Source organism: Neolamprologus multifasciatus, chromosome 12 (assembly GCF_963576455.1).
Source record: "Neolamprologus multifasciatus chromosome 12, fNeoMul1.2, whole genome shotgun sequence".
NCBI lineage: Eukaryota > Metazoa > Chordata > Actinopteri > Cichliformes > Cichlidae > Neolamprologus > Neolamprologus multifasciatus.
Window position 1 is genome coordinate 4,928,198 of NC_140450.1, and position 25,642 is coordinate 4,953,839.

Genomic DNA, 25,642 nt, shown 5'->3' on the forward strand with positions numbered 1-25,642 from the left:
AACAACGTGGTTTATTTAGACAACGTCATGCTTTCATAGGCAGGGACAACTTGGCATGTCTGTACGTGACCTTGTGGGTCAGTACTTACCACTTATGTGCAGTTTGCTGTAGGCAGGGTTGGATCAGATTACTTTGAACATGTCAGTGAATACAAATTACTTGGCAGCTTTTTGTAGTAGTAGTAACTTAATCCACTGAACTAAAAGCAATCTGACACAATTACTTACCTAATCTGATTACATAGGCCTCACGGCTATATAGAGTTTGCATGAGCCCCAGTTTCTCCTGCAATTGATATCACAGTCCAACACACAAAATTAACCTTTAAGCTTATGTTTATTTTAGTTAAATGGAGCAATGCATATTAATTAGCAGGGAGACTGAAGTCTGTCATGTAAATTAGGGGTGGGTTTTGATAATCGATGTATCGATTAAAATCGATTCTGGCTTGGATAACGTGATATCGATTCATTAAAAAATCTGATTTTTTAATATAAATTTATTTTGCCCAAAACGCCAGAATCTCAGGTTAAACCTCACAAAATTTCAACAACCGCCAAACAGCTAAAACAGTAAATGACAGTCTTCTGCACAAAGACACAAAGCGTGGACCTGCCGACGGATCTGAATCAGTGAGATGTCGCCTTTCTCACCCGACGGCACGGGCACGGTCGGGGCTGAAAACTGACAGCTCGCTAATTCTGATGTTTCGGCGGGTCGGCGCTTTGTGTTTACGCCCTTTTTGCGCTAGATTCTGAAGCTGCAGGTTTTATTTCTCTCCAAACAATATTGACCGAACCAGCAGCAAAAGAAGATCCAAACTACGCTTCACATAAACATTGACATGAATTCCCTCCAACTTTTGCTGTTTTGCTTCGACCACAATAAAACCACACTTCATGCACAGCTCTCTCTCTCTCTCTCTCTCTCTCTCTGTACTTCAAGAACAGTTTCCCGTCTAAAAATCTGTTTTCTGCATTATTCGCTGGCTTATTACGCACAAGTCTGCCGTTGTTTACAGCGCTGTCGGCCGCTGTTTTTTTTTCCTTTTACTTACTTCCGAAAAGAAAACCTAATTTCTGCCGTTCAATACTGAACAAATGTAAAGTTTTTAAAATTATGCAAAATTGCAAAACGCTTAGCCGTGTCTCTAATAAAACCGCTGTAACTTCAGAGGTAATGTTCATGCATTGATTAATGGTTTTCTTTCGTTTTTGATGTACTGCAGAATATTTTTTATAAAATCCCAGGCCAGGAAAATCACCTTCATGTTTTTCTGTGTTTTATCTTCAGCTACTTTGACACAAAGGCCTCTGCTGTGACGCTCACACCTTTGATAAAGTCTGTCGAGTGTCAGCTTCCTTTTTATAGATACAAAAATATGTAAATGTACTGATCTGAATTATAATATTTCCGACTGTCTGAGGCAAAATTTCCCAGATTCAAATCAAATTGAATCGAATCGAATTGAATTGAATTGAATCGAATCGTGGATCGAATCGAATCGATTCTAGAAATCAGTGACGATACCCAGCCCTAATGTAAATGCATCCGAGTTGGCCGTTATTTAGAATTGATGCATTAATAAGAGGCACAATTACACAAATAACAATATTTTATTGTTTCCAAACTACTGTTTCATATATCTGAGGAAAGAATTATTGGATGTTTGTTTAGTATGTGCTGCTCGATAACAGAAGACTGACTGCCCAGAAACACCAGAAACTTCCTCCAGATGTTATCAAAGACAAAAAAAGAAAAGAGTTCTTGGCAATTAAAATATAATGTCATTGCACTTCTAAAAATGTTGTGGTTGTAATAAACTTCAATTCAGTTTCACGACAAAAGCAGCCACAGGGCAGGTTTTACTTTAACGTAAAGGCCAGTGTGGAAGTGAAAAAGATCTGCTTTGTTTTAACAGGAAGAGACCTTCAGCAGAACAAGGCCTCACTGAGATGACGGCAGCGGGAGGCCAGTTGTTAAGATGGAGCCTTTCTAGATAAGCCCGTATTTTTACGATGTTTTGTTTGCAGCTGTTTGTGAGATTAGTAAAGCCAGATATGATGTCATGGCATTAGATGGAAATGCAGAAACATGACAGCTTAGATTAAGTGCGCCGTAGCTATGTGGTTGTCCCGCACTGTGCTGCCCATGCTTGAACCAATCATTTTAGCACGTGAAAGAACTGGTGACTTTTCAAACCTGACTCTTTAATCAGTGGAAAACCTACTCTACCTCCTGACCCACAGCTGCCCCCTTTTAGGTTTCCATTTCTACTCAGTATTTAGTCAAAGAAGTATTTGCAAATCCCATTTGCGCAGTCTTCAAGTGCACGCAGGCAAACTCTCCCTGTGGAGAGCAACAGAGGCATGTGCTGATATGCAATCTCAAAACCAGATTTTTAGAAATGCTCTGCATATATAGTCTTAAATTAAACACTGATGGACGCATAGAAGAGGAAGATTTGCTTTATTCTGATATCTACTGGCTTTATCAGAAGCCTTACAACATTTCTCATTGCCTCTGCAGGCAATCGCTAATGTTTCAGTCTGAATGACCTAAAGTTTGCTGTTAGAGGGTGGATGCTTGGATGTGCACACACAGTTGTTGCTATAATATGTGCATCTTATCAGTTGTGAAGTTGCTAAAAATTCACCAAAAGTTGTTATGATTCGTGGTGCAGGGAATGTGAATGTGTGAGGCAAACTGAGTGATAATCCAACTGTAAGTTGTTGGGATATTTGACTTGGGACATAAAGTTAAAAAGAACAAAGAAAAGAAGAAACAAGACAAAGAAAATAAGTAATAAGAAGGGAGAGAAACAAAAACAAAGTACAGAAAGCCCTGAGGCAGAGGTCAATGTTCTCTGGATTTGAATCATCATCATTTTGAACCCCGAGGTTAATGACAGCATAACCTCATAATCAGGTCACTGAGTCATGTATTTTTCCTCAGTTTAAGAGCCAGTTGGTCCCAGAATGTCCCATTATCATTAATACCACCCTCCCCCCTGCTAGATCAAGAGGAAATGCCTCTGCTTATTTCCACAGAAGCAAATTACAGAGCGGATCTATCCCATCTGCACCTCCTCATCTCACTCTGTCCTCAGCCTAAAGCAAAACTGCATCTGCAGCTCTGCAGTTGCAGGGAACTGTTGGGTGTACTCATCCTGTCACAAAATGATGCGCATTTCCTTTTCCGGTGCCACTCAGAAAAACCTGTGGGAAAAGACACTATCGATATACGTACAGATGAAACAAATTACCTCCATTATCAGTGCCCGTGAATCTTCCCACAGGCCAGTGCAGCGCCGACATTTGCGGACATTGTCCTTTTATGAAATAATGAAGCATGCATGGATGGATGCATCTTCCCTTTGAGCACTAGTTCTCCTTGACATTTAGGAATTAGCATTTGGTTATCAGTTTACATGCTTGTGGGATGTTTCAAGATGAGACTTTTGCTGCACAATTAATATAAAAGGTGGGAGATCTGTAGGTTTTTAAGACTCATTGTTAGTTTAAAAACAGTTTAAAAATATGTGTTATGTTTGTTGGTGCTCAGATTAAACATCAAACAACATTAAACCCAAATTCAAAATGATAAGGTCAATTTAACACAAGACTCAGATTGCCCTAAATCTTCAGTTTCATGCAGTTTTTTCGACTCTTTGATCTGAATTATGTCACAGCAAAGGGATATTGCTAATATAGTCATCTCTGCCACAATGGCTCCACCTACCTGCTGTTTATTAAACTTTATGCTTTAGGCAGCCAATCAGAAGACCCAGAACCTGTGGCAGGTGGAGACCAGGCTTAAGTGTTGCTATGCTAAGCTCACTCTGCAAAAGAGAACAAGAGCCAAACTGCAGTTAAAGCAGTGGAGTTTGAATATGTCTTCAAGAAGAGAAACTCAATGAAGAGACAGCAATCTGTGTGACGCAAACCCGTACTCCTGTCTCAGAGAGTGGAACTGCTATGCTTTGCTCTTAGGCTACGTTCACACTGCAGGTCTTAATGCTCAATTCCGATTTTTTGATCAAATCCGATTTTTTTGTCTGCTCGTTCACACTACAAATAAAATGCGACAGCAAACGCGCTCTAGTGTGAACGCTCAAAGCATGCGCAAAAGAAGACGTCACACACAACGCGCTCTGTTTAGACCCAGAGCAAACAGTATTGTTTGACAGATGGCCCTTAATATAAAGACTTCGGAGTTTACGTTTCCCAATTTTTGCTTTAAGTTATTTTGTTATTTACATAATAACGTAAATAACCTAATAATGATCCTTATTGCTGTTTTAGAGGAGCGGTGCTTCAAAGGATAGTTGCAGATTTCTGTCAGAATCTGCAGATTATGCAGTACAAATAAAGTGTACTGCAAATCTTCCCAGCAGTTTCACCGGATGGCCAGGAAGCGTTCGCGATGTCTTATCGGGTGCAGATAATCGGCGTCTGTCTTGTGTCAGTGACGTAAAAGACGGATTTAATGCGACTTGACCGTTCAAACAGCAGTCACTTTCTGAAACATCGGATATGTATCGGATTCAGTACCACATAGGAAAGTGACCCAGATCGGATTTGAAAATATCGGATTTGTGCCGTTCACACTGTCATAGCATGATCGGATATGGGTCGCATAGGGTCAAAATAATCGGATTTGATGCGCTTTCGCCTGCAGTGTGAACGTAGCCTAAGACTCACTGCACTTGGTTGCACATCTTCACTCTTAACCTGCTGTTTGGGCCTTGGTTTTTTGATCTGCTCTGGTTCCTTTGTGGTCTTTCCAGCTTTGCTGTTTTAATTCTTCTTCTCATTGGTGTCCTTCTGAGGGTTTCTGGTTCCTGCCTCCTCTAATGCTGATTGTCCTCTTTCACGGCCGTGAGAATGTGCAACCCAGTAGAGCACTGAGGTAACCTTGACCTCAAACACAGATAGACTTCAGCTGGGTGTGTTGGTGGTTAATGTCACCATACATGGCTATGTTTTTTGGGCATTTGTGGCTTAAAGGAAGGGCGAGAGGAGCTAACAAACGCCATTTTGAGACTGGGGATGACCTGAGGGGTGAACCAAGATAAATATAATAATAATACCGAATTTCCCAGAGGAACCCACCCGAGGGATTAATAAAGTTTTATCTTATCTTATCTCTCTCTTATGTTCTGACAATTTGGCCATGTTCACTAATATGACAATAAACCATTTTATATGAGAGAAAAGACAGAAAGGAAAAGCATAAAAAAGTTCTCCTTAAGAGTTTTCACCACTGACAGAAGAAATAAATCAAACATGAAGCATTAAACCTGCTTAAATCAAATGCTTCATTATGACAGAGGATTTTGCAATTATAGCCACAGAAGGAAGACGCTAATTATTTACACTTAAGGTGCAGGATAATGAAACAAAGCTATCCAGTGAATGGGTTCTGCAAAACTTTATGTCACCTGTTTGCGAAATTAAAAGGCCAAAATGCATTTTCAACCCGTCGTGCATCATTACTTTGATGTTACACAGGTTTTGCAGTGCTGACAGAAAGCCAGGTCGAACCTTTACTATATCAAAAGCCCAACATGAATTCCCATTAAAGCCACACAACCTGTAAAAGCAAAATAATTAAACGAAGAATGCTTATCTGAGTACGGTCACAGTGGTGCATGTGCTGTGCTTAAATGAGCCTGACTCGCTCTGCTCTGCAGGACTCTACTGTGTCGCTGTTAGGTAGGTTATGGGGAACAAAACCCAGCAGGATTTGTGGAATGTGCTCCAGACTGCAGAAACGCAGTGACTGATGGATCTGGATTGCAGAACAAACACTACGCATACACGGCCCTCCACCTCCCGCGTTTCACTTTGTTTAAAGGAGATTTCAGCTGCTTGTTTTGTTGCAGAAAGCCCTTATTCGTGTTCGGGGGAATGTTTCTACTCATGTCCTGCAGCTTTTCTTTAAATGGCTTGTTAGTGTTGTTACGACTGAACAAAAAGGCCTTTAAAACAGAATCCCCCCCCCCATGAGATTTCGAGGCAGCCTTGGAAAACTTACACCTTGTCCCGCTTCTTTCTGCTCTTCCTTGAGCACCAGTCTGATGCGAGCTTTCTGTCTCTGCGCTATTATCTGCCTTCCTGCAGTTCATACTGACAACAAAAACTTCAGATAAACAACAAAACCCTTATCACGATACGATGTGTTCTGAAACTTATCTATCTAATGGCTGCTGATCTTAAACTGGAGGAAAACATTACAAGCACAGAACATATCTTACGTGGCAAAGCCTGTGAGTTCATGTTCATTTAGTTCAATTACAGATTATGCAAAATGTATCACATATTTTTTTTATCATGGCTTTGAGGCTTCGTTTTCATTTTTTTGGTCATTCTGTTGCACTTTTGATGTTTCACTTCCTCTCGGCCAGTTCACCTCAAGCAGAAACAGTAAAACAGTACAGCTGGTAAGTGCCAAAAAGTGCAGTTCCTCTAACGGCCACTTGAGGCTGTGTCCACAAGTGAGTCAATTGCCACAGATTCCCATGTTAACATGTCCAACTTTGCAGAAGAAACATATGTTTGCAGCCTGGTATAAAAAAAAGTTTTTTGTCGTCATGTACGGTTCCCTTCGCCTTATTAACTGTATGGATGTTTTTGTTGTAATAACTCATCCATTTGGAGACTGGTGAGGCTTAAAGTTAGCGCTGTGGCTGCTTTAACTGACACACATCCACACAAATGACAGCAGATGCTATCCGTCTCTTAGGCCTCACCTCGGTAAATTGGAGTCACGGAGGTTGACCTCTTGCTCGTGTTTGTGTTCTTGAGATTGTTTATCTGTGCAAGTGATAATTACAAGCACATTGCAGCAACACAGACAGATAAAAACACAATTTAAAAACACCTTTCATCACCATAAGAGGTCATGGCCTGTTCTAACCTTTAGGCAGCACTGGGGGCAATGCCTTCTGTGCAAACCATCCCCAAGCCTCACATAGGCTAACTGTATAAGATAAAGGTCTTAGTTTACTCAGATTGCACAGAGTGTATATTTGTTAATAATTTGAATCATTTTGGATAAGGATAAGTGTAAGATTTTCTTTCCTTATTTAATTTTTACGTACTGTTCCTTTAATACACGGTAACTGTGCACGGGGGGAGCTTTCGCGACTGGCAGTGTGGAGTAACAGGGCTTTAACTAGCTGTGGAGTAAAACATAGGCTAACTTAAACCCCCCCAAAAAACCTTAAAGGTATTTTGTGATATATTTTTGTGCCTGGTTGTTTTTCCACCCCTGGTCGTTATCACCTCAGGTGTTTGAACATAATAACGATAGCTGTTTTGCTGACAGGACAGCACGAAGCCTCTGCGGTTTGTGTTGATGACGGGGATTTGAACTGTGAATCACCTGGACACCAGCCAACCCCGGGCTCTAAACGAGACAGTTTAGACTGAAGCTGCCCCCCACCTGATCCCAATCACATCAGCGCCGAGGTGAGCGAGTGTCGGCTTTCAGGGTCGTAAAACTATACCTGGCGCTGGGTACACGGGGTTGGGGTGTGTGGGGGGGGGGGGCACTGCTTGGTCATTTCAAAGAAATCCTGTTAAAGACTAAGCCTCCCCAGCTGTGTGTCAAATGGACTGTTTGACCCGCGTGACCCCGCAGTCATAAATGTGCCTGATTCCTAACAGGTTCACTGACGTTCAAGGTTAAACCCAAGCACAGGTATTATCTTCACCTAAATGTGTTTTAGTTTGTACTCGAGATAATATCTTAGCCGATGTCGTTGATGAAATGCAGTGAAACAGAATCCGACGTATTATTTTTCCCCAGTTAGAAAACAAGCTGATGGATTTTTAATCTTCAGCAGATAAAAAGTTAATTTCAGACTCCGAGTGCAGCTCCAAACAGCATCTATTTAACCTAAAAGAAGAATCTTTGGAAAACAATGAGTTTTTTGGGGGTATATTTTAGGATAAACGTGTTGTGTCTTACCAACACTTTAGGTTGAGCTCAGTTATATGAAAGACCGCTTTGTTTGATGCCACCTCCACAACTTTGCTGATGAGACTTGGATGTTGCAGGTGCGCACACACCGACAATGGAAATCCTGTCAGGAGAGTGTGTGATGATGTTTGAGAAAGAAATGAAAAACTACCTTCAGGACAATTAATCTGTCACTTTCTGCTGAGAATGCAAGTTAGCGATGAGACACGAAATCTCCAAAAAGCCCGAAGGCGTAGAAGACGCTCACTCACGCTGAGGGCATGTGGAGGGGGTGTGCGATGGTGGCGGCGAAGGGGGTCATCCGTTACGTGCACGGACACATCTAGCTTCTGGTTACAGTGTTGACAAGATCTGCGAGAAGCAGTGCAGGAGATCTGCGAGTGGTATTTAGAGAGCACAGAGAGACGAGTCTGGGCACGGTGCGTCTGAAGAGCGTCTCCAGTCTGACAACAAATCCACCACAACCCCCGCCGGGTCACTGATGTGACAGAGAACCTCCAGGGAGATGGTTTCCACTCGTTTGAAGAAGAAAAACACTTTCATCCACAGCACATCTTCACACGAGCAGAGAGGTCCTTCAGTTAATATGTTACAGACATTTGGGAAAGCTGCAACTACTTCTGGAGTAGTTATTCCAACTTCATATTTTTTAACTGAAGAAGGAAATTACCAGAGGAATGCACCTGTGATGACTTTAGTTTATATGTTTATACTTCAGCTTTTTGTGAACGTTTAATGACTGGTTTAACTTTAAATTTTAAAGCCAGGTTTCTGCTGGGCCACTGACATTTCTTAGTGTCCTTTTGTATAGTCTTTGACAGACACAGATCGAAGGAGAGTTCCTATTATAAATTTAACTCTTCTGTTCAATTTCATACTATTTATATCATTATTTCACCATCACAGCAGACAAAACCTTTCAAACGCTAACAAACACAGCTGGAGTCAAGAAATGCACCTCTAAAATACTGAATAAAAGTCTAACACAGTAAAAATGTTACAATTACCAACTAAAAAAGCACAAACGTAGATACTCACTCACTTTTCTCTGCATCTGAACTGTGTTATCGCTGGCATTTTTCATAGATTTAGCTAAAGAAATGGGGGGAAATGTGTTTTTGTGATGAATTGCTATAACAAAGTGCTAAAAGATACTATTTGAAATTGTTACTTTGCTCAGTCGTCTGTTATTGGTAGACACAACATTATTTCTTCCCTTAAATTAGGTGTCTTTTTATGCTTCAATGATTTATAGTCAGAGTTTAGGACAGCCAGTCTCTTTGGAAGCAAAATATAAAGAAATAAGGGGTGGCTCAAGATTTACTGCATATATTTGCCAGATTTGTTAACTGTAGTTTTATGATAGACGTTGTTTTTATTAAAAAAATGCATCTGGGGGAGATTCTTCTGAAAAAGTCACATTTTTATAGACCCTTTGCTTCAGTACAGCCGAGTGAATTACGTCCACACAACATGTGTTTCGAATAAGGACCGTAGAAAATCTATAACTGCAGCTTAAGTATACAGGAAATTGGCTACATAAAAAAAGGAAATTATAAAATTTGATATGAAAACATCTTCTTGAAACTCAGGGAGTAGCACAGACTGGTGAAAAGGGAAAAGGACCCCAGGGTGAAAAAAAAAAGTTTCAAAGAGGCGACAGGTGTTGCTGCCAGTGCTTCAAACAATGCTCTTTTTTATGGCAGAAAAACAAGAAGTGTAAAGATTTTTTCATCAACATGATATCTGAGTATCCAAAAGAAACAGTCTAAACCTAATCCGGATAACAGGAAGTAAGTCGTAAGTGAGTGTTTACTTGAGGAGACAGATAAGGATTCAATTTGAAGGGTGTGCTCTTACTGAAACAACGGGGAAAAGGATTGCTTACAGTAGGAGAACATTTATTGTACTAGATGGGGGGTGGGGGTGGGGATGGTGGGAGTATAACAATTTTTCATCAAGAAATACTTTGTTATCTTCCTTCTTACTTCGCTAATCCAATTTATCTTCTGATAATCAGAAACACCCGGCAGTTGAAGGTGATACAAACCATCTGGGCATCTGCTTGAATCTCTTATCTTTCCTGTCAAGAAAAAAACAAACAAAACGCTTCCTCATATGACTCGCAGATCTCCTGTTCGCCTGGCCGCAGGATGATTTCACTGCTGATTGTGATTATTAATTAGAGAAAAACCCCAGGAGAGCCAACTACCAGGAAAATCAGCTGGCTTTTCTTTAAGGTTACTGTGGTGTGATTTGCTATTCGGCTTTTAGAGAAAAGTAAACGACACAAGTAAGACGTGCCAGAGTTATAGTGAGGACATCGGGTACAAGCCTTCAACATCTGGACTAGTTTTAACATTATTTCTTTCCACAGAAGGGAAAAATCCTGCAGCAAGGCACCAAACTTCCTGTTTAAAGGGGGTTCTTCTGCCCCGCTGTTGCCAAGTGCATGCACACTGGCTGTTGCTGATCTTGCTCCGATACTGTTTCTAACTTTTGTTGTGTAAATAAATTTTAACTGAGCATTGCTGTAAGCTACAGAAACACCTCATGTGTGCAGTCTAACTGAACTTAAACGATAACATTAAAGAGTCCTGGATGTCCAATAAGCAGTGGCCTTTTCAGTAGCTATGCTATGCTACCTGAACTCTTTTCCTTACCTGTTTCTGAGCTGCTGTGGGTTATGCTCAGCCTTCAATCTTCTCCTCCTCTTTCCTAGCTAGATGCTACTACTACTGCTGTGCAAGCTTCTATAATTTGGCTCATAGACAGTAGAAATGATGCACGTAGCCTACAGACCTGAAAAGTGAAGCCAATAGGGAAGGGCATGACAACTTTTTTACCAGCCAGCGGGGGGCATCACCTTTCATTGAGACATGACTCCAGCTCATGTGATCCATGAGCTCTGTAAACTCTTCCCTGACGACTGTGGTCATTTTTTTTGCCATTTCACCAATCACAAATTATTAGCCAGTGAGCATGTGCCCCTCGCTCATCACATCTGGTTTCATGGTGACTGCAAAAATGCTGTGCTCAAGGCTTCACAGTTACAGAACTTCCCCACCGACTGAGTAACATCAGCCTGCATCAGTCACGACTACTTGGTGTACGGTTCTAACAGAACAAACAGCAAATCTGACACCAGAAGATGTTTAACTCTTGAGAAGAATGTATCCGCTGTGTCCAGCAGATGTGATTGATTGGTCACGTTCCTACCACAGATGAATCAGGCTCAAGTTTTATTGGGGACTGGACCAGTAAAATCCAAATACAAAATTGTTCAACAGATTTGTTTTTACAGTAACGCAGTTTGAGCTTTAGCACCAACCTGAAACGCTGCATGCCAATACAAACAAGTGGGTGACATCACTATATACAGTCGCTATATAATATACAGTTTTCATGTTTCAAATATCGTTTATTAGGAGCAAGTATCATGGTTGTTACAAATTGATAGAACTTATGCCCCTTTTTTCTCTAAGCTTACAAAACAGACAAATAAACAACATCAAAAGAAAGAGAGAGAGAGAGAAAAAAAAACAACAACACCCACTATGGGCCCCAATCCCCCGACTGCCAGAAAAAAAGAAAGTTTATATTTCCCCAAGGTATGTAAGTAAAGGGTGCCAGATTAATTCAAAGTCTTTTACATTATCATTCATGGTATATCTTATTTTTTCAAGATGAAGAGTATTTGTAAGTTCTGTAAGCCACGTCTTTAATACAGGAGTCTCTTTGCCTTTCCAAAGCTGCAGGATCAGTTTCTTTGCAATAATCAATGCATATGACATAAACCTTTTTTGAGAGTGTTGTAAATTTTGTGTTTCTTTGGAGATCCCAAAGATAATTACTATCGGATTTGGCTCAATCTTACTCTTAAAAATATTAGACAAGTAGGTAAAAATGTCACACCAAAAACCCTGAAGCCTCGGACAAAGTGAAAAACAATGTAACAGATTTCCATAATGTATCATACATTTTTCACAGAGGGGGGAGCAGTCTGGGTACATTTTTGGAAGTCTTTCCTTTGAGTAGTGTAACCAGTGTATAATTTTGTACTGAATTAAACAGTGACGGGAATTAATAAAAGGCGTGTTTATGTTGCGTAAGACCTCCTGCCAAAAATCTTCTGAGTTTTCAGTTGTTCTTTATTTAGTTTAAGACAACAAAACAACAGGTGAGACCTGCTCCTACAAAAAATCCATAAATCCATCTTAGAGTCTTAAAGACTTTATTATGAATACTTTATAAGTGAGAATCAACAGATTTTTCCCACATTACAATATTATTGCAACGCTTCCCTCTCGGTGCCATATTATTGCGATTTTTAATGTATTCTCACATGCTGAGTGCATTATGGTGAACAGTGTTGGTCAAGTTACTTGAAAAAAGTAATCAGTAACTAATTACTGATTACTTCCCCCAAAAAGTAATCCCATTACTTTACTGATTACTTATTTTCAAAAGTAATTAATTACTTAGTTACTTAGTTACTTTTTAAAAACACGATTTACAACCCGAATAGGTGATAAAGTGATAGATCTTTCAGCCCAATTCTACTTTTTCTGCATAATCCATCATACAAAATGTAATCAAATGGAAAAGTCTCTTTTTAAAACTTGTTTTATTAGTTTTAATCTTTTAACTTTATGCATCAAGCAAAAATTTAATTATATGCAACATTCACTGACTGGAAGAAATTTGTTTAATATTTAAACCTATTTTCTGCACATTCCAGCACATAAAATAAAATATTTTTTGTGTTTACACTCAGTCTTTCAAATAGATGCAAGTAAAACACAGCAGAAAATAAATAAAGTCAAAGACTAGCGGTCCTTTTGCTCTATTTTCACCTGTAAAGCAGGAGTGGGGTAGGCGGAGGTTTGTCCTGGTGCAGGTGTGCCACAGCAGTCAGTGGAAGAATCCGCGAGTTTCTCTGTGAGTTTCCCATTACGTCGTAGCTACTCGGTGTTTGCTCGGAAGTTTAGGGGTTTTTTTCGCTGTAAAAAGAAGTTTTCTTCCCACGCACAACAGACACTAATTTTTATGTCACTTTTTATGGAATCAAACTCAAAGTAAGGTCAGTACTTCCACGCTTTAAACGCTGCACGCTCATACTCTCTCTGCACTCGATATATGATCCATTGTTGATCTGCACACAGCTGTTGTCACGAACGTCGCACTCGCTTACGTCACTGTCATGAGACATTCTCGCAAAAAATCATGGTTTTAGTAACGCAGTAACGCAGCGTTCCTACGGGAAAGTAACGGTAATCTAATTACCGTTTTTGCAATAGTAATCCCTTACTTTACTCGTTACTTGAAAAAAGTAATCGGATTACAGTAACGCGTTACAAGTACTGCGTTACTGCCCATCTCTGATGGTGAATTACTGCTTAATCACATTTTTTCAACTGCAAATTAAGTAAAACTTTGTCGTTATCTGTTTTATCTAATAAGATAAAGTTATCTGATTTCAGTTATGTTTTTCACTAACACCTAAAGACTAAAGATGGAGTCTGTCTGATATCAGTCTGCGATTACAGTGGAGGACATTATTTTTTGATGCCTCACTGAATTTGTAGATTTCCCCACTTAGAAACAAATAAATAATCTCTAATTTCATTAAGTTCTAGTTTATTTTGAACCAAGACGGACAAAATATCAACCAAAAATCCATAAATAACGCATTATATAAAGGTTCTGAACTGATATGGGTGTCATTTTGTGACATACGTATTTGAATTCAGCCAGAACTCCGACTCCCAGAATTCTGTGTTGGAGGTTTTTCCGTTGAGCCGATTTAATGCAGATTTGCTAACATTAACTCATAAATTTGATGAATGAAATGAACCCTCTTATTCATCGTAATCCCAGAATATTTTAATAAAATAATGATAATTGGTGTTCCTGTATTGCCACTCAAAATATCACGATACCATTGCTATATTATGATTTAGTTGAATATAAAATGGCACAGATAATGTATAAAGCACAAAATAACTTGCTTTGCCCCAGTACTCAGAAGCTGTTCAAAGTCAGAGAGAGTCAATATGACTTAAGGGGAACAGATTTCTTTAAAAAAAACAAGATAAGGACAAATATAAAGCAGAGATGTGTTTCTGTTAGAGGAGTTAACCTGTGGAATAGTTATGACAGTGATTTAAAAAGGTGTAGTTCATTTTCCTTGTTTAAAAATATGTTTAAAAATAGAGTATTAGAAAAATATATATATCAAGAATGAAAAGAGCAAAAAAAACAAAAACAAAAAACAAAAAAACCTCTTGATTCTTTTGCTTTGATGTAGTTACTTACTAAGGTGGAAAGTTTTTTGTTTTTTTGTTTTTTTCTTGTTTGTTTGTTTGTTTGTTTGTTTTGTTTTTGCTTTGTTTTATTATTTGCTTCGAGCCCTGTGTACAGGAGCTGCATGCTAAAAGATCTTTTGTTAAAAGGGTTGGCGTAATAAGCAAATGCTTCAGCCAATACCTTTTGATTAGCCTTGTCTCATGCTTTCTTGCTTTGTGGTAGATCTTTGTTCTGTCTTCACTGAGATATTTGAATGCTAATCAATAAAAACATATCACTCACTCATATCGATTTTTCCCCCCAACCCTTTCCATAAAATGTTTACCTCGAGGCATGCTGGTTAGGTTACATCCTTGATGTCATCCAGCTTTCTTGCATCTAACCAGAAACTGCTGCAGGTGGGCAACTGGTTCATGTGCCGCTATGACGAGCTCACCAAGGCTGCAAAGTGAAACTACCTCCTGCAGCAACAGTCCAAGAGTATGGAGTCTGACCTTGCGTGTGCACACCTACTGCCCCACTACAGACACAAATACAGTGTAATTCTCTGACATTGCATTCAGTCAGTAGAGTAACCTGAACTGGAAATATAAAGGTCTGATACCCTCCACCTCCTCTCACCTTATCAGTAAAGGATTCAGAATGAGGCTCCTCCTCTTAAATAACAAAAGCATGTACTTTTTAAGTGTATCCCCTTCCTGTGGTGTCACATTCGACAATTTCAGCCCGCTGCAGCTGTGACCCAGATCCGCTTGATGGGAACCTAGGCTGGCTCTGATGTCACCATTGCTCTCACGGTTCCCCGGCCAATCCCTTTGCTTGAATGGCATCAACGTGATGGAAAAAAACAGACCGGGAAAACCAAGGGGCACTCCGGTTTTACTGACAAAAGCGAAATGCAAACAGTTAGCTCTTACGGCCCCCTTACCCCAGAGAAAACAGGCGCTATGTATCCCACTGCCCTGAATGCCACAGACACACGGGCCTGCCCGGGCTTGTGTGATCGCTCAAAAACAGAGAAAGAGAGAAAAAACTGACAAGACTGCAGATTACAGTTTCCCATGAAATGACCACGAGTCATAAAAGCATTTTCACCACAGGTGCAACATAGTTCTGACAATGTGTTGCTAATAAGGCAATATTTTTTCACACCGTGACAATGTGTCATAACAACACTGCAGTGATCGGATGTCTGATTACTTTAAATTAAAAAAGAGGAAAGAATTGAAAGAATGTGGAAAACAATATGTGAAATTATTCAAAACAATGGAAGCACAACAGCAGGGCAGGTTAACATGTTGGGCTGCGATCAGCTGACCAATGCTGCTAGCTCAATATTCAGTGATAAGTTTCAGCAGATATCCAAAGCCTATGAATCATGTTGGACCTGGAAAAAGTCTGACTGGTACGTGGTATCACTAAATTAAGGATTATTTTGAACTATCAATCATGCTAAGCTACTCTACAAACAGTTTAAAAAATATAAAAAAATATACAGACCAGGAAATAAGTAAAGTATGTTCCTGTCTTTGCAAACTGGGGTCGTGTTACAGGCCCTAATCTCCACCAATGATTATTCTTCACGTAAATCATCACCGGAGTTAAAATGTGTGACAAAGCATAAAAAAACAAAAAGAAAAAATTAAAACAAATTCCGAGCAGCGAGACTTCTTTACAGGATGTTGTCACCTCAATGCTGAATCATCTCTCGTCTTATAATTTGACACGGCATTGAGGGTCAAACAAGCTACACAAAGCCCCGCATCTGTGATCGTCACAGAAGCATCTAGAGAAGTATTTCATAGCAAAACATGTTCATTTTCAACTTTGTGCTATCAAACAAACCATAGAGTGCTTTGAAGAGTCAGATTCTATAATGGAAAACAATCCTTTATAGCACTGACTGATTAGGAATGGGGCTTGGATAGCAAGTTAGCAGTAACACACAGTCAGTAACAAAGATATGCATAACCCAGACCCAGACCCCACACTTTGAGCTGTAATCAGGTCCCGCTGAACCGTCCTCTTTACATCATCCTAAATGTCTCCTGTAATTCAGTGGGAGAAAAGTGTGGCTAAAGAACTTGCCTCTTCCAATGAAAGGAAATTACCATAAAGTAGAGCAGACATCAGATCATGGATACCAGCTCTCCTGTCTTAGACAATACTGCTCCACTGCTTAAATTAAAAAAAATCTTGTTTACTATTAAGAAAACTAGAAAAGAAATACTGGGTATTTTCTATTATTGTAAGTAGATTCATGTTATCTTAATTTTTCACTTGAATTCTTGATTTTTACTGCACCCTAAACAGCCATTAGAAAGTTACTTCTTGCTTTAACTTAAAATATTGAATGTTGAAAATGCTTAAAGATTATTTTACTGTTTAGACTAGTTTCCAGTTGTGTAGCAATGAACGTATTCTGTCTGCTTGCTGCAAAAAGTACTCAGATTGTTTAGAAATCGATGAAGAATTGGACCCTACTCTTTACTTGCTGATGGTATTTGCTGATATCGCTGTTAGTATTTGTAACAGTTGAAAAAGGAAAATTTTATGTAAAAAAAAAGAGCCGGGAGAAACACCATTCAAACATATAATGAGCTGATGTTGCATAGTTTGTCCACCAGAGGGCACTCTGCAACTTCCCTGTGTTTGGACTGGCACAAACACAGTAACCAGCTGCCCTGAGCCAAGTCAAGCAGAGTGTTAATGGGTAATCTTGTTGTAAAAATAAAACAGATTATTTTTAAACTGCATTGTCATATAATTTAATTTATTTAATACTTAAATAACTACACATAACAGATATGAGTGAAATCTGTTTATGTTGTGCGTGCCTGAAAAATATCACTTCCTGGTAATAAATAAAAGGCCCTCATTCCAGGATAAATATTAGGGAGACGACGTGCTACCAGTGTAGTTATCAAGAGCTCAGTCGGAGTTACAGGCAATTGGAAACCAATGACAACATATTTATAAATGCTGTATTCCAACCATGCCAGTAGATCATGCCAGGGCAGCAGTCACTGGCATCCAACAAAGTGTATGAACCTGCTACCAAACTAGCTTGCTGTTATGGTAGACCAGTCCTGGCATGTTCTCACCTGATCAAGGACCTGGTGTGAGCTTGGATTAAGACCTTTACAGGAATAGCTTTCCCTGCTTTAGAGCTCAAAACTCGCCATTGCATTTCTCATGAAACAATTGGTTGTTAATTTCCCAGCTAACAGATACACTTGCCTTAAAGCATTCTTATTTCTCTGGAAATCTCTTGTCAGGAAATCTTTACATCTTGTGCTGTGCAACTTTTGTCCAAATTGCACTTTGTGTAAAACATAATGCACATTATTTACTCTACACATCAGTATCTGAAAATAGGTTAAAAAATTCTTGTGAACTTGTAATCAGAAGAATGTAATCATTATTCCGGGTAAGGATTCCATTCTTCTCTGTAACTGCATATGCGAGCTGCCAGATTGTTTTGATAAAATGCGTTTTTGCTGTATACCTATAAACAGGACATTCCTTAGAACAAGCATCCGTGTTAAACAGGCCTTCACTGAGTAAATAACAGTTAAATAATCTAGAAAGGAGTCACGTGATGCAGGAGGAGCTGTGTAAGCAAAAACACGGATTAAAGGAGTAGTAAACATAGCTGAATCTTAAATTACAATGCCAGAATAAATAGTTACATTAAACAACACTGCAGCATGTGGTCAAGTCCCCCATAATGGCAACAGACCAAACAACTGCTAAATTAGAAAAGCCACCACAGCACATGACAATGACAGAAAGACGCCATCATGCCGGGGCCATATGGAGGACCCCTCACTTTTATGGTGTTGTTGACAAAATGCCTTTAAGAGCTGTTATTACAGCTTCCTGCCCCGCAGACAGACTGCAGGAGCCCTGCAACCTTTATTTTCTCTCTCCCTCCTCCCAAACCATCAGATCCTCATTACATCCGAGTCAAAACCAAAACACTCTGCTGTCACCCTGCATGCATGCAATGCAGAAGACGTCAGGTTTGGCTGCAGTCACGCTCGTGGATGCTGCTGCTGAGCAGACAAAAAGTAAACAGTGATGATAGTAATTTCTTCAAAGTAAGAGCAGCTCTCGGGCTAATTACAGTGACAGGTCAACTGCTGTGCGCCCCTAAAATAGCCATTTTCTTAATTACAACACAAGGGTCATTGGTCGTGATGATTGAAAGCCACGTGCGTGCACGTGCGAGGACTTTTGCAGCTGGAGAAACACGTAAGAAAACCTGGAAGTAATTTCAAGTCAAGCCGTTTTTATGCAACAATTAATAGCGTGTTTATTCTGGAGCAGACTCTAAAGTCTGCACGGTGAAGCGGGCCATTGTGCACGACTGCGTGCACATGTGTCCGTGTGTGTTTTAGGGGGCGTTGGGGCCGATTGTAGCAGCAGAAAGAATGAAGAAAGCAAATACTGCACAGTCCTTCAAAATGAAAAGCAACAAGTCATGTTTGACTCGTGCAACAGTGTCATTCAAAGTTTACAAACTTCTGCAAAAGCACGGATGCGTCGACTCGGCGACAAGTTACAAAAATGGGGAAAAAAACAGGCGTGCTCCAACTCACCGGTGCCTCTTTGTACCTGCTGGACCCCCGCGCTGGAAGACAAAGCATGACCTGTAAGTACTGCAACGCAAAAACACAGCAGCACACGACCAGAGAAGTCCGCATCATTGCAGCCATCGGAGCCGTGGTGGTGGTGGTGCACAGGAGAGCTGTTTTGCGGAGTGGAGAGCCCGGAGTCACACCGCTGCAGGATCTGGGGCAACTTATATAGACAGATTTCTTTGTTCTCAGTTTTTTTTTTCTCCAGATAGACTTTCTTTTTTTTTCTTCTTCTTTTTTCTACAGCCCCGGGCTGATAATACCACCCGCTACCATGTGACTCGTAACCCTTTCACTGCCACGCCTGTCAACGCAAAACAGATGATGTTGATGGCTTTGGGATTTTCACCCACCTGTTTTTTTTTTTTTTTTTTTGTTTATTTCAGAGACAAGATTAAGTTTAACCCAGGATTAAGTTTAAGTGGGGAAAGTGCATGAACTATAAACTCAAACACAGCGGAACTATTCAGTACTTTTAGAAAAAATGTAATGCGATTATTCTGAAAACAAGATGAAATAAGAGTGAGTGGGCGAATTTTTTTTAACTTAATTCCCATAATCACGCAGGTAGCATGTAATCGGCTCTGTGTGTCTGTTTGTTTGTTCGCAGTTAACACTTTTCAAGATATCATTTTTAAATTCTGTGTGAAAATGTGAAATTCAATAATCCCACTTTTTAAACATTATCCTCAAACTTCACATCAATATACTATTGAATCATATACCATATGGAGAGAACTGTACAGCACACTTTTTATTAAAAAAAAAAAAAAAGACCTACAAGATCACACTGGCGCCAGAAAGTTAGCAAATTCAGACAATGCATGAATGCATCTTCAAACCTCATTTTCGTTACACCTTATAGAAGCCAAAGTTTTCAGCCAATTTGCTCTATGTGCAAAGATAATAAAATAAAACATTTTAATATGTAATTCTTCAGTGTCACAGGTCAAAGGTCAGGGTCAGGTGAATTAGGAAAAAGCTTTAGTTTCCATTGGATGATGCCCAAAATGTAAAGCAATAGATTATGTTGATGTCATTGGGCAACATAAGCATTTTCTTTGTTTGAGATCTGTAGAATCTGATTTTTCAACACATAAATGTATGAATTCACAATAACACACAAAGATTGATACACTACTAGATTTCCATAGTACCAATGCTGACATCAGCATTAATAATCTATAAAAACTGTTGATATCATCGCATTGTAATAAAAAAAGGTTGACATCGGCATGTTGTAATAAGAATATCATAAAACGTCAGAGTTTTAGGATTGTGTTCGGCCTTCTGGTGGAATGTGATAGAAACCTTTTGTGTTGCCTGACACCGAACCCCCTTTTCTTGGTAACATTTTGGGTGATTGTGCCAGCACATTACTGAGTTAGGTTAGGGTAAGCACTTATACAATGATATAATTCTGAGTGCATCATTAGGAAATAAGACTCTGAGTTCATTTCCAATAAGTGTTATTACTAACGATTTAAAACCTGTAAATCAGGGTGTCCTTACTTTCACAAAATTCCCTTATTGTTGGAAGTGGCTGCAGTGGAACTGCTGCCAATCTCACCTCTGTTAGGACTGTCATGTCATGGAAACTTTATTACTACATTAGCTACAAACACCTGGAAGGGGTCCAGCCAGAACTCTAGAAGCTTCAGGTGGGTTTAGTGGGTCACTGGTGAGGACTGGACCTCAAAGTTTGTAACATTTAACTAAACAAATGAAAACTTTGTGTCTGTACATGGTTTTTAATACTCTAATAAAGCGTAACATGTCTAAAAGTAGACTTGTAACTGGACCTATATGACCTTTATAGATGAGTGATGTACCCCAAGGATGAGAGGTTATCCAGAGATTCCACTGGATTCAGTGTAGAGTCTGTAAACATATATAACTGAGTGATTTTAATTGTAATAAAGCTTAAAGTTGTGTATGAATAAGGACAGGCCTTCTTTTGATTGACTGGTGTGCCAAAAGATATAACTGATAGATGTCTGCTTTTACACACCTCTGATTATTTGAGCTGGTTTTCTGCCCACTGTTTCAAGGTTGTGAACACTGCTGCAGTCTATCCTGGCTGCCATGGGGCAAGAGGCGGGTCACCTGTCTGTCACAGCGCTAACACATTGAGAAAGACAAATATTCCCACCTATGACCAGCTACGAATGGCCAATTAACCCAACATGCATGTAGTTGGACTGGGCGGGTGAACACAGGGAGGAGGTACAAATTACATTAATAGAATTTTGTATGAGTAATCTGAATTTGTAAAGTAATTAGTAACTGAAGTTACAGTGACCCCTGTCTAGGGCAGCCCTGTGACAGCTGGGATAGGCTCCAGCCCCCCCGCAGCCACGAATTGGATAAGCTGTGAATGGATGGATGGAAATCAAATACAAGTATTTTAGTTGCACAATTTAGCTTGTACTTGTTGTACTTTGTTACTTTCCAGTACTGCTAATATTTGCCCAATAGAGTTTGATGAAAGGACACTGACCTCTTAGGGAGGAGTATGAGTGAGGTAAAGTTTTTATAGCAATTCAAGGAGTGTGTGTATGTGTGTGTGTGTGTTGACGCAAGACTAAAACCTCAAAATACTTGGAATATCCATCAGTCTATTTTTATCAGTTGCAGCGCCGTCCCTTCGTGAGGAAAACCTCTTTGTGAGCCGGTGTGAGAACACTTCTGTAATTATAACCGCTAATAGCGGTAAAGAATTTAGCAGTGCCTTTCTGTGTAATGACTGTCAGGTTTCTGAAGGCTTTTTGAACGTATTAAAGGGTTTCAATAAAATCTGATTGGCTGACAGGGAACTGCAAGCCCTGCACCACATCAGGCCTGTTATCTGCAAGTGTAATGACAGAGAAAAAGGAAAGGCTCTGTAAGAAAGTAACACTACTCATTTCTGGACAGGAGACTGTAATTAATGTTACTGCATGCAGATGAATTACGTAAACAGGCTGATTTAAAGCTTGCACTGGGCTGATGAGAGTATATATAGAGAGAACCTCAGCACGACACGGTTGTTTTTGTCCACGGTAACAAATTAAACTGTAACTGACCAAAATGATAAACATTTATTATGATTAAAAACAAACATTTGCAATTTCAAATCCTATAATAAATAACACCGAAGTCTTTCAATGTAAGAAACCTTTATTCTTTTGAGCATCACAAACTTTCAGGGACACCCAAAAGTCCAGTTATTTTACAAAATAAATGTGTATTTTACGCACTCTACGCAGTCCGGCGATAAACACTGTGAATCCAAGGAGTTTGTAGAACCAAGTTCAGCAGTAAAAAATATTTTATCGTTCTCTCACATCACTGAGGAGGAATTTTGGCCCACTATTCTTTGCTGCTTCAGTTCATTGAAGTTTCCACACATTCATTTATTCACAGCTCTCTTAAGGTCCTGCCAAAACCTTGATTGTGCCTTTGCAACATCTTATTATTATTTTCTTTTTCAGCCAATCTGTTGTAGATTTGCTGCTGTGCTTGGGATCATTGCTCTGTTGCTTTAGCCAGGCTTTAACTGTCGGACAGCCTCGCATTTGACTCCAGAACACTTTGGTATCCAGACGAGATTCGACTCAAGCTGTCCGATCCTCACGCCTCCACTACAGCTTGACAGTTGGTATGAGGTGTTTGTGCTTATATGCTGTGTTTGGTCTTCACTAAACAAAGCATATAAGTGCTGTAAATTGTGTGCAAATGTAATTGGGACACAGTGTGCAGTGCTTTTGGTCCAGATGAACAGAATCAACCTTTTAGGAGTTACTTACCTGGATGATTGAGCACGGATCAAGACGTTTATTTAGATGCAGTTTTGCAAACCTAAGGTGCGCTGCCGTGGTCTGTTTAGTGAGAAGAGCCTTTCTTCTAACAACTCTTCCAAACAATTCAGTCTTTTTCTTTTTGCACTATCACAAAGTTTAATATTTAACATGCAAACTGAGGCCTGTAGAGTCTGGGATGTAGCTGTTGGGTTTTCTGCAGTTTCTCTGAGTGCGGTCTGATCTTGGGGTGAATTTGCTGGGACGTCCATTTCTGGGAAGATTGTGGTGTTGTTGTAACATAGACTGGAAAGCTTCAGAAAATCAAAAACTGTCAAAATGTTTACTTTTTAGAGGTAGTCAAACTTCAATTAGTCAGGTGCGTTTGATTAGCTCCAAATAGCTGATACTGTCCTATGTTTTTGTACGAATGCTTTCCTGTGAAAATTTCTTTCTTCACATGACTGTAAATACGAGCAAAGCATAAAATGCTGGAAATGTTTTTGACTTCCAGGCTTTCTAGTAAATAATATAACCACCAGCCTGTCACATGTGCCTGCAAAATGCTTTTCAAAATGACTAAAAACTTGGGGGGAAACATTAAACTGAATAGAAGTAACGAAAGGCTGTGTTGAAACATGAATTTCAAGGGTACAAATTGATGTCTTAGAGTAAGATGGACTCTTTTCTCCCCACAACCACTTGTTTAGAAAAAGTGCTTACGCTGCAAACCGGAGCTCAACTTTTGCTAATACGGTCACATGTTTTCACTCACTGGCACTTCATCAGCATGTGATATAAAGCCACGGTCGGAGATAACAAGCGTTTGACATGGAACTGATAAAATCTGTGGTGCCAAGAAATGCTTTGATAGGCAAAAACTGAAAAATATGTTATCTATTAAGTTCTGCCATCCACAGAAAGATGAAAACTGAAAAGGAAAAGAAAGATGGTAATTAAATTTAGGGTTAAATGACTGGAATTATGTATGGTTTCCCAGATATAAGCAGTGGATCAGCTTTCCTACTGGCTCATTTTAGCCCAGTAGCCCTTAAACAGGATTCCATGAAGCAAACGACAGAGATGGAGGAAGGTTAAAGAAGCCATCATGTCTGCATGGAGAAGAGGATAAGATCTGGACAACTTAAAGCTCCTGTGGTGCTTTTATTAATATAAAGAACAACTTCACTTCTTGACCGAAACATTTCAGCCCCTATTGAGGCCATAAGGCCAAACGCAAAGAAAAACCATTGTTTTTATAGTTCGGTGTCGCTGGTGCTTTAACCTATTCTATTTTTAAAAGTTTGGACTTTACTTGGACTTCAAAAGCTGCATATTTGTCATCTATTACGACAGAACCAAACCAATGAGATAATTTTTGCCTCAGGCAGGCATCTGAGAGTTTGTAGCTGAACCTCAGATCTACTGCGTTTTGATCACGCTCCATATATTTTTATTGTGTTTGAAAGAAGAGTGTTCTTGATCTCCAGCAGGTCTGTTATTTCATTCTCTCCGTACTTTCCACAAATGTGTTATTGTCTAAAGTTAGCGCATACTTAAAACAGCTCTGGTAACTGTACATAAACCTGTGCTGAGCTAGCCGGTGTCACTGTGTGAATTACATGAACGAGCACTTCCCCACAGATGGTCCCAATACAGTTTGCTCCTCTGTGTTTTATTTTTCTTTTTTACAAGTGGTGGCACTGCTCCAACACATGACAGCAGCTCTCAATTAAAAAAGAAATACGCCTCAAAATTAGGATCCAAGTCACTGCCAAGTCCAATAAATATGAACAGGAATCTGCTGGAGTGACACTGGTCAAAGGAAACAATGGAAACTTGGCGTTTCATTTAAAATGCTGATTAAGGTGCTGCAGAATGCTGATGCATGTAATTAGAAACACAGCCACCGGTAAAGGTTTAAATGCCAACATCCAGGACTAAATGTTAACACAGGCTGCTTCAAGGTAGTTTTTCTAGTGGCTGCAGATGTGAGCCATGTGAGAGTGGCTGGACTCTGTTGCACTTGGATGGCATTACTGGTTAGTTCACTGTGTTACAAACAGTTGAAGATAAACAGAAGATCCGTCTTGATGAATTTGATAGTGATTTGTTTTCTTTTTATTGTTTTCTTGAAATCCAGAAACCCGTCTTCCCGGCTCTGTTCAGAACATTCCCAAGTGGTTCCTAAGTGTCTCATTTCTTTGCTTAACACTGCCGTCTGAAAAAATGTTTTCCCTTTTAATGATAGGTCATTAGTCATCTGTGCAAAAAGAAATCGGTTCTATTGATGCATCCGTCTATCCATCCATTCATTTATCCAGGTCTAAGTCATGGGAGCAACAATCTAAGAAAAGATGCCCAGACCTCTCGTGAGTGGACATGCCTGAAACGCCTCACCCATGAACAGTGTTGGGGAGTAACGGAATACATGTACCGCCGTTACGTATTTAAAATACAAAATATGAGTAACTGTATTCCGTTACAGTTACCGTTTAAAAAGGTGGTATTTAGAATACAGTTACTTTGTTGAAATAAATGGATTACACGGTGGTACTTCCCTGTTTCATATTGTGGCGGGTCAGGACTGTTTGGGTTTTGTTTGACAGCTACGTTCTGTTGTTCCAGGCGGCAGCGTTACGGTTGCCATGGTTACAGGGTGACGCTCTCTCTCTGCGTGTTTCCTGGGTGAGAGAGCGCCTGTTGTTGTTGTGCTAAGCTAACAGGCAGAATGCTACAGGTATAGCTCTAAAGAATGTAGCATCATAGGCAGTGTAGTCCGTGCTGCAGGGAGAATGGACTGTCATACCCGTTATGTGTCTGTGAGCGAGGGAGGGAGAAAAAGGAAAAGTACGAGCTGTCATCGAGCAAAAACAGGAGCTGGAAGCATGTAAATATAATAATAACCACTGCAGCCAAGA

The 25,642-nt window shown here is 39.8% G+C and overlaps 1 protein-coding gene across 1 annotated transcript in view; it reads right to left on the reverse strand.

Annotated features, from left to right (window-relative positions):
* LOC146506222 (stromelysin-3-like) overlaps positions 1-19,234 on the reverse strand; it is a 39,927-nt gene extending 20,693 nt beyond the window's left edge. Inside the window, exon 1 of the mRNA XM_085181168.1 lies at positions 18,904-19,234. Within this exon, the coding sequence (XP_085037294.1) occupies positions 18,904-19,020 (117 nt within the window). The 5' untranslated portion in view covers positions 19,021-19,234. The remainder of the gene's footprint in view (positions 1-18,903) is intronic.
* Between the last annotated feature and the right edge of the window lie 6,408 nt (positions 19,235-25,642).